At 36.1% G+C, this 10,515-nt stretch overlaps 1 protein-coding gene across 1 annotated transcript in view; it reads left to right on the forward strand.

The window, feature by feature from the left end:
• The window catches only part of DSCAM (DS cell adhesion molecule), a 385,770-nt gene that overhangs the window by 239,840 nt on the left and 135,415 nt on the right, over positions 1 to 10,515 (forward strand). The window contains exon 10 of the mRNA XM_034074654.1: positions 7,585 to 7,704. Within this exon, the coding sequence (XP_033930545.1) occupies positions 7,585 to 7,704 (120 nt within the window). The remainder of the gene's footprint in view (positions 1 to 7,584; positions 7,705 to 10,515) is intronic.

Genomic DNA, 10,515 nt, shown 5'->3' on the forward strand with positions numbered 1-10,515 from the left:
AGCCTGTTCTTGCACTTCTGTCACACAGCTGACACCTCCATTTTGCCCTCGTGTGCTGCTGCTCTCATTGCATATCCTGATGAGGGCTCTGCCCCAGTGGTGGGATGGCAACTGTTGGGTGTATGTGACTGACGGATGTCCTTATAAATCCCTGGGCATGATAAGGGTAGCTTTTCACTGTTTTACACAGAGGCTTGCAGAAGACTTCTAAAGTCCTAGTCCTGCAACTTTTTAGGAAGCTGTGAGGGCTACTTAATTTTTCCACTCTTACTTTTTCTGCCCAGCCAGTGCTCTGCAGCAGCCTCCTTTAAGCCTTTGTCCTCTCTTATCTCTCAGTCAATTTAAATGATAATGTCTTAATCAGTTTTATGTATTCATCTGAGATAATAGCTCTCCCTCAGAGGAAAAGGGGGAAATTATGATGTTTGACCTGTATTTTTTGCCAAAACCCTGGACTGACCTCTTTTCCTTATATTGAAACTGCTCCATCTGTGTCATTCCACATAGCAGACAGACAGCTGTCCAAGGGTCACTTTTGGTCATTATTCATCTGCATCCAACCTGACCTATACACATTAAAGACTTGCTTTCCTGCTGTCTGTTTCTTCTGCAAGCTTTCTGACCCTCCTCACCTTTTTGTTTATGGGTGCCGTTTAATTGAAACATATTCTTTTTCTACACCAGCTAAGTGTTTTTTTTTTTCCAAATAGAGGGATAAAAATAGTGCTTTATTTCCTTTTGTTTCTAATGCACATTGTGTGATGGCTTCTCAGCAGTGTACTTTAAACTTAAATGTTGGCTTTCCTAAATGTCATGGGATGTGTTCTGGGAATATCATATTTATGTGAACTTTGTACGTTTTGATATGAGAGTAGAAAGTGGATGGGAAAGTAAAGGGAGATATGACTGTTCACCACAAAGTTCCTATTTCCTTATCTGTACTGTCCTTGTATTCATTTTAAAAGCAGACTTGAATATGATGAAAGCTATCACGTTTCCAAAATAAGTGGGTGTCCATATCATTTACCGTACTAGACTTAAAAGTAGAATCAAAATCCAGTCCATTCTTAAGATCAATGAAGAAACACAGGCCAACTGCTTGTTGCCACATTTAAAGTACTAGTGAGTACCCAACTTTTGCAGAATCCATGCAACCACATACATTTTCAGCTTTAGAGACTTTTTCCTCAATATTTTTTATGTTGGATTGCATGTATCTGCTATTTTTTAGCATTCACATTTTTCTGTTAAGTTTTAAGTTTGTTAAATAGCTTTCCTATAATCTTCTTACAAATATTATTTTTCATATCTAAACTGCACTGCCATTTTGCCAAGAGCATGAAGTCGAAAAAAAACCAAAAAAACCCCAACCAACCAAACAAAAAAACAAACAAAAACAACCCAACAAAAAAACCACAAAATGTTAAGTACTGGTCTCTTAAAATCTGTGGGCACCTTACAGTAAATCTTTTCTGCTGTTTCTGTTATTCTGTGGTCTATGAAAGAAAATGAGGTAGGCAATCTAGGTGAGCAAACACAGAGCTTTCCTTCTCAAAATCTTGTTCTCTGCCAGATCCCAGCCTGCAATTCCTCTGGAAATGCATTGAAAATTTGAAAGCTAGAAGGGTTTCTCAGAAACTCACCAGTCATTATTATTTTGCTTATTTTATTTCTTGTCACACTCTTGTTTTTCTAGGTATACTGATAAGAAAAAAGAAAGAATAGGATCCTGTCGTGGAAGTAATCCATAAAAATTAGGAAAATACTTTATCTGTCAACTGCTTGTAACACCATGTGGAATTAATTAGGGCTTTATTCATTAGTACTGTCTTCTAAAGAGTGATAAAAATCTATATATACTTTATCATGTCTTATTCATTTCTGTAGAGTTTCCTAAAATGGGAATGAAATAGTTATGAAATAAAAACCAGTGAAATATTTCTTAACTGGTAACCAGAAAGAAAAAGCTCATAAATATATTCTGAGTTTAATTTTTTTCAGACACTGCCAGAAAAGAGAATTCAAATATAGTAGTGGGTGCATAAATCATTCTTTTACAATTCCTATAAGTGAACACATCGTAAGTTAAAACAGAGATGAGGTAAATATCTAATAACACCTCTTAATGCATTTAGTGCATTAAGTGTAAATGTGTTTTAATTTTTTATTTGCCAGAAATGTTTAATATCATTACATTGTTAGTCACCCAATCATCCAATTAGGAAGTATCTGTCTGTTTTCTGATGTTTGGTCATGCTGGTGTGATGCAGTAAATGCCGCTTGTGATAGAAAAACAGGGTGAGAAGATTTATGGTTGCAGCTGGAGTCAAAACTCATTTACTTTCTTTGCTGGCACTTACACTGTGGCTTTGAAGGTTACTCTTGAAAGAGTCACTTCCTATTTTATGTTCTAATTAGACAAACCTGGTCAACACAAACCACTAGGCACTGTCTCATTTTGCAAAAGTACATCTTTTTTTTGAACTGCATAGCAAATGGTTTCACTAAACCAGCTAAATCGACCCCTTAGGTCCAATGACCAAATTTAATAACTGTTCATCTTTGCTAAAGTACAGTGTTTAATGATCTCATTCATTAATACATCAATGGTTGCTTTGGCTGATTAAATTTCTTCCATCATTTTGACAGTATGTTCTAAATGTAAAGTACAAATATTCCATGTAAAAATGAAACATAGTGTTCTGGGCCAATGTCATAGATTATTTCTTAACTCACTCCAGCAGCCCACTGGAGGAGCTCATCTTACGAGCCTTCAGAATTGCTCTCTAGTGTGATATACTAATCGCTCTACTTGGGAGCCAGAAGCACTTGCATAGATTTGAAGTCCAGGAAGATGTGTGCAAGTTTGTTGTCTGGTCCCTGGCATAAAGCACAGTCAAAAAGGATTCTTGGATTTACATAAAGCAAAATTAAGTCAGAGAATGTTAGCCATGATCTCATAAACTGATTTTTTGTTAGAAGCTTGTAAAAACCAACAATGGCACTTCTAACCAGTAACTTTGTAGGGTACCAGTTTATATTTTATCATTTTATCAGGATTATTTCAGATTATTTCACACAAGGAGCTAATAAAAGCATTTTCCTTCCCCTAAAATGGTACTGTGACATTCACGTTATCTTCAACATCCTATTCTGATTGCTCTCATCCTTTGTTTTTCCTTTGTGAGAGCCTGGGACTGATAGTCATAATAATGACTGAAAACACCTTTTTAGGTCCTTTGAGTTCAGCCATTAAATAGTTTGCATCTGTCACCTTATTGCTCTTACACTAAACAATTCAACAGCTCATTTCTCATCACAGATCCGTGGGCTGCATGAAATGAGAAAGCCTAGCAGAAATTCACTGTTAAAGGAATTTTAAATGCCCTCCTTTACAGACTCAAAGGACTGTGCTGTTGAAGCAAGAGTAATAATAAATGTAGAACTGTTCAATCATATTCATGAGCTAGTGAAGAATGTTTGACTTCTAAAGGGGTAGAGGAGGCCCACACCTTTACAGCTAAAGAGAGAAGAGCTAATTGTTTGCTTTTCTCCAATAACTCCTCTTAAGCATTAACCTTAAGAAAAATTAAATTTGTTAAATTTTAAGAAAATTTTCTTTAAGGGCTAATGAATTCCTGAAAGATAACAAAGGGTGAGAGTGCAGCTTTATAACCTAAAGCTGAGTATCAAAATCTAGATCAAATAGTAAGTGTGTTGTCTTCCAAAATATGGTAACACATAGAACTGACCAAATTATTAATTTGAAACAAAATTGAGAAACAAACTATCAGTAAAGAAAAAATAAATGTAAAGGTCTCCTCTGCTTACTTTTTAAACTTTTCTATAAGAAGAAAAATCCTGTGGTTTAACTGAAAGGTCATTGAATGAGTAATTTTGTTTCACTGTAGCATCTTTTCTTATTTCTATTGGCAATCTTAAGACTAAGTGTCAAGGGTTGATGTCTTTAAAATCAGAGCAGCACCTGGCATTTTTATAAGTAGTCCTAAAGGAAAGCCAAAGCTTTACTGAATATAGAAATTGTTTCTATTACTGTATGTGGGCAGAGATTTTGCCAAATAAGGTTGAAACATGTTTTGTTTATGGAACAGTATAAGTAAACTGTACAGCTGCTAATCATACATCTGGCTCTAGAGCTTATATGACAAAATTTAATTTCCACAGTTGCCATTCTGGTATCATTCTGTATTGAAAGCAATTATTAGAAGTGAGAATACCAAGAATATTTGAGGAAAACCTTAAGTTTTACATATACCCACAATACAGTGCAATCAATATGATAAAATGCCATGTTCAGAGCTTGTGAGCCTTAGTGGTACAGCACACCAAGAATAGCTAAATGAGCTCATTAGAATGTGGAAGGATGCATTTCATAGAAATGCTCAAAATTTTATACTTGTAACCCATCCATTTTTCTCTATGTATGCCCAAAAGAATAAAACAAAACAGAACAAAAATGATTTTAACAAGAAACTTTAATGCAAATAGTATTTTAAAGGCTGATTGCCTTTTTTCCATACTGGGCAACCTTGCTTAACTCCTCCAGAACTTTCTGCATATGTTTACCCATTTAATATAATCAATTATTTATTGAAAAATGATCACTTCTTGTTAGTGTCATCAATAGCAAATGAAGAATATGATGTTTTTCAAGAAGAGAAATAAAATGAAGAAGTTGCTTAAGTTTTGAACAGTATGAGGTTTTAGAAGGTATTGCAGTCTCTCTTCACACTTTTCAGTGGTAGGGGAGACCAGTAACTATCAGTCACTCCATTGCATCATTTGTAATCATTAACCTGTAAGACTGATACTGCTGAGATGGTTCCGTGATTTAGGTTTGCTGTGGTTTTTTTAGTCTACCCTTTTTGTGGATAAATAGCTTATCAGTGATCTTTCAGAAGCCGTGCATACAAACGCACAAATGCATGCTTGCATTTACTGAGGTGAAACAAGCTGATGTCACCGTGCAGTCATATAAAATCAAATCTGTTTGTGCAACTAATTGTACTTTCCACCTGCTTTGAATGTAAATACTTAGGACTCCTTTTGTGTTTCATTGTGATAAAATGGAGCAAAAAAAATGAGAAAAGAGCTACTGAAGCAAATGTCTTCTGTCTTCTCTGAGTATATAATTAGAACAGGGTGGGTGATTGCACAGAGGTGCTGTTGCTGGGATTTCATGTTTAATGTTTACCTACCATGAATGTCAGTGTGAAAGCCATTTGGAAACCCAAAACGTTTGACAGGGGTGTAAATATCTCCTAGTACAAACGTGCCTCTTACCTCTATCACTGTTAATTCCTTCTGCTTCTTCTAGCCACATTCTAAACAGCAGTGGAGCTTCTTTGTACATAGTTAGGCAAGAAATAGCTGTGCATCATAGCTATAGGCTTCAGTAAGGAAAAAGTCTAGTTAAAGGGCTTGTTTACTCTCCAGAAGATTGTTCTTATCTTTTATAAAATGGTTGTATCTATGAAGGTGGAAAGAGAAAGTTGAAATGGAGTCTGGATTATGGAGGCATGGAGAGGAAGGCTTGAGCCATTGTGAGGAGGGTTATCTGAATTTGGAGGCAGTATGTCTAGATACCTCTAATTTTTCACAGTCCTGCCTGTACCAACACTGCCAGCTCGTTTCTCCTTAAGGAAAACTCTCTGGTATAATGTAAGGTGCTATTTGCATAAAATATGAGAGTGTTTATACTGAAAAAAATCTTTAAAGTCGTGTATTATAACATTGGTGCTTCTGCTGAACAGTTTTTCTGATATATAATCAGTATTGTATTCATGGCTATTAAGAGCTGTTTCTGGTCCAATACCAGTCACTGTACTCATGATCCACTTCTGTTCTGCTTTGCATTTCCTCATGTTACAGCCTTCTCTCATAGTTCCTTTCTTAATTTCTGACACTTCTGGAGAGGCAGGTGGTGGGGTCTGATTTGGGATTGGGTCAAAGCAAGGAGGGCTGGTTGGGCCCTTTGTTCCGTCTCTCCCAATTTTCAGACAAAGTCAGCACTTGCTGGATCTGTGGAGCTGTGAATCCATTAGGTTGCATTTATTTCTGTGGTCATGTGCTGAGGTGAGGAAAGGAAAGCAAGAATCTATTAGGAATACCTGAGTGTTTTGCTGCACTTGAGAGGAAAAAAAAAATCTGTCCCAGGCTCAGTCACCTTACTACATTTTTTCTGTAGCACAGACAAAAAGAATAACGTGGGATAAAAACACAAATAATTTACTTTTTTCTCAGGTGTTTACTTATTCATGTTGTGAACCACTGAATAGGATGTCAGTGAAAATCGTAACCTTAAATGACTTCAATATAACCATTAAGTGTTTTTAATATTAAATAACTTCTGTGGGGTTTTCAACAATCTTCACAATTTTCAGCTTTTCTTTAAAACTGTTGTCAAATCTACATGTTTTATTGAGACTTTGACATTTAGTATTGGGCCTTCATGGAAAGCTGTAGTTTTAAACTGCATTGTCTTTAAGTTGATTTCTTTGCGGTGTGTCTATATTTGGAAAATGTTGAGCTTTTCCTTGAGATAATCAACTCTTATTTATATATAAATAGATACATATGTCTGGAAGACTCAGTGCAGTGGTTTTATGCTGCCTTACAAAAAGTCTAATAATACTTAGACATTGATGCAATTGCCTCTATTCCAGTAACATTTCTCCTCCCTCTTTAACCTAGTGCAAACAAATTGTGTTGAACGTTTCTACAGCTGTTTGGAAAGAAAAGTCCCATCAAAAGTTATGGTTCAAACACTTTCATTTTAATATGAAGTGAATTGATTGCTATTAAAAATTACATTTTTGTTGGTTTTTTTTTTTCCCCCGAAGATTACAAGGGGAAACGGCTTTAAATCGAAAGAGGCTGAATTTAGATTAGGTATTAGGAAGAAATTTTTTACGTGAAGCCTTGTGATGGTGGTGATGCACTGGAACAGGTTGCCCAAAGAAGTTGTGAATGTTTAATCTCTGGAAGTGTCCAAGGCCAGGTTGAATGGGGCTTTGAGCAGTCTGGTCTACTGGTAGGTGTCCCTGCCATGACAGAGGATTTGAAACTGGATGATCTTTAAGGTTCCTTCCAACCTAAAACATTCTATAAAATTCTGTGTTTATTTACACTAAATAATTCTTGTTCTAAAGCTTACTAGTTCACTGTTATAAAAAGCAAACACAGAAAACTTCAGTTGTTCTTAGACATCTGTCAAACCTCTGCCTTTGTTAGAAAGCATTTATTTTTTGACCTTAGTAGTATAATTTATTTCTTGGTCCATTTTATAACCTTTGCTATGGAGAGATTTTTATTAACTTATTTTTATATCATATAAAGGCCACAGTTTTTGTTGTGCTTGTCAAGAAATACATCGGTACTATCCACAGAAAGTAAATAATCATTTAAAACCAACTTTACTGTGACACTGGATCATCAAAAAGCTGGTTTTAATTTTTGCTTTCTGCTATGAAAATTTATGCCTCCTTATTTGACTGGTTTGCCATTTTGTGGTACCTGGTAAGTTGTGCAAATTCTCAAGGCTACTTTTGCTTCCTCCTACAGTGCCCCCTAGGTTTGTGGTTCAGCCCAGCGACCAGGATGGGATCTACGGAAAAGCTGTAATCCTCAACTGCTCTGCAGAGGGTTATCCTGTTCCTACTATTGTCTGGAAATACTCAAAAGGTAGGATTTCTCTAGTGATTACTGGGAACAGATTAATTCTGGTTTATAGCAGTTTACTCAACCTGTAAGTTCCTGACTTAATCTTCATATTGCAGAGGCTGACTGGATGCAGTAAGGGAAATATCAATCATGTTTATACTCTTCTTATATAATTTCCCTAAGCACTTAGTGCTGGCCGTTGTCATAGACACAAGGCAGAACTAGACAGACTTTTGGTCTGCCTTGAAGACATCCTGGAGCTGTAAATTTGTGCCTGGGTTAGCTGTGGCCTCAGTAGGCAAGTGATGAAATAGATGGCTGAGAGAAAAGAGGTACTGCTTTAATTGAAACACCCTTAGAACAAGGTCTGCCAGCAGCATTTGGATGATTTTTTTTCCCCTTCAAAATTCATGATAACATGGCCAATCATATCTTTTCAGCAAAGAAGAAAGGTCAGGTAGCATTAGCATAAGCAGTAATTCATTGTGCGCTTTACATAATGCTTTAACATTTTCTTCTCATGTAACAGAGCATTAAAACTGGCCCCACTTGACCCTCAGTAACCATAAGAAATTGACTGCTTTTTAATTAAAATGTGCTGCCTTCTAGATTGTGTCTTCTGGCCAGTTGTCTTCTGGTAGATTTTAGCAAGAAAACAAACTCTCTGAACACTGTACCCAGTCTGAGTTAACTCTTTACAAATAAAAACTAGGTACTGTTGAGAAAAAATCCTTATATAATGCTTCATGTAATTTTTTATTTCCTTGGGATCTATAATATAATTTTATTTGAAGATATACATTTATATTATATTTATGTTGTATTTTACTTATTATAATATCATTGTATTTTCAGAAAAAAAAAAGGTGAAGGAAGAGAAATATTCATGTTAAAGACTATTTATGTTTTTATTTGTAAATTCTGGTTTATGGCAAGAAGGATGCAGAGCTTCAAATTCCATTAATCTCATAAGGGGTATAAGGGGTTTTAATTATGAATATAGGTCATGATGAAGTAATTCTATTTTGTTGTATTTGCATGCTGAAGGAGGAGGCCAAGCCAAGCTAGCTGGGTTGTTATTAACTGTGAAAAGATGAGTGGCCCATCTTAGTAAAGGAGAAATGGATAGTAGTTTGATTTAGTGATGTTCTAGTCTCAAGTGAAAGGTTTTCCACTAACAGCTCTGAAATTTTTAAGTCAAAGAAAGTTTTAGTATAAGTGATGTAGGCAAAGCAATCTAACAAAATTTTGCCCAAAGCAGCTCTAGGTGCAAAGGTCAGTATTTTTACGAAAGTCTCTATTTTTCTAATGGATGACTGCAATTTCAGTACCTAGTCTAAGGTGCTCTACAGGTTGATGGGATATATGCTACATCTTCCTTTAAAGAGAAATGTTACATAACTAGTTTGTGAACAAGGTTTGTGCCCAATTCTGAAATAATTACCAAGATGAGGCCATCAGAAGTAAAGCAATTGGATCATAGTTCATTTGTAAGTACCACAACAGAATAGAAAGGGCATCTGTACACCTGCAGGTAAGTTTGTGTAACTGGCTTTTTGTGTCCATGAAAAATGGAAAAAAAACCCGATTCATTTATTTGTACATCAAGATAGACAGGTAACGGAAATGGGCTTGCTGTCTCTAATTACAGTGGTCAATATAGGTACCCCATAATCAGCAAGAAGCTGTTGATTTAAGCCCTTCAGATTTAAAGAGGCAATGGGCACACACTGAAACACTGGAGTATTCTGTTTGAGTATAAGGAAACACATTTTTACTGTGAGGGTGGCTGAGCACTGGCACAGGTTGCCCAGAAAGGCTGTGGAGTCTCATCCTTGGAGATATTCAAAACCCATCTGGAATGGTCCTGGGTAACCATCTTTTGGTAGCCTTTCAACCCTAATTATTCTATAATTCTATGATTCTTGAGAAAAAGGGTTAGACCACATGACCTCCAGAGGTCCCTTCCAACTTCAGTCAGTCTGTGATACTGTGATTCATGAGCATGGAGCCCTCTTGCAGATTCACGCATGCATTTGTGTTTGATGAGCTGCTGTCACTGCTCAGGTATGACTTGGGATGTAATAGCAGCAACAGTGTAGAGCAAGAACAGTGTGGAGTAAGAAACAGTGAACAGTAAAAAGCCTTTGCAAACTGGCATGCAAAATTTTGCCCACTTGTAGCTATCCTCAGGAATATTAGCCCTTTCATTTCTGGGAACACAGAATTTTTTCTAGAATTTTTCATGTGAAGAAAAATATAAGAAGTTAGTGCTTGCATCTATCTACTTGGGCAATCATTTGCAGACAGGTAGAGTTTGTGAACCATAAATGTGGCTTCCAACTAAATTACAAGGAAAATGGCTTATTAAAGAAAAGAAAACAAACCAAACAATAGAAGAGGAAATGTGATATGCATGTGAATAAAATAGTTGAAAAAACAACAGTTGTGATTTATTTTTATGAAAATACTGTCTCTTTAACATTCCTTAGTTCACAGTATTGGCCACCAGACCTTCAGGGTAACTGTAAGTCCCTAAAGCAAACACTAGGACTAGAAGGACTTTCAGTATGCATGGCTGGTCTTTTTGAATATTCTAGAGGTTCTATTCATAGGTCGTTATAACTTGCTAATTTATACTAAATCATTCCCATAATATTTATTCATTGTATTTTCTCCTGGGCTGACACAGCCAACTGCCAGCTGCCAACAGTAATTAATGCTGACAGATATTAACTTCGTGTACAGAAAGACGTATAAAAGAATTCCATTGAAGAAGACTACTTAATGATTTCCCTGAAAAATCCTTTCTCCTGCTGCCAAAGTAGGTTG

The sequence above is a fragment of the Melopsittacus undulatus genome, chromosome 2 (genome assembly GCF_012275295.1).
Source record: "Melopsittacus undulatus isolate bMelUnd1 chromosome 2, bMelUnd1.mat.Z, whole genome shotgun sequence".
In the NCBI taxonomy this organism is placed as follows: domain Eukaryota; kingdom Metazoa; phylum Chordata; class Aves; order Psittaciformes; family Psittaculidae; genus Melopsittacus; species Melopsittacus undulatus.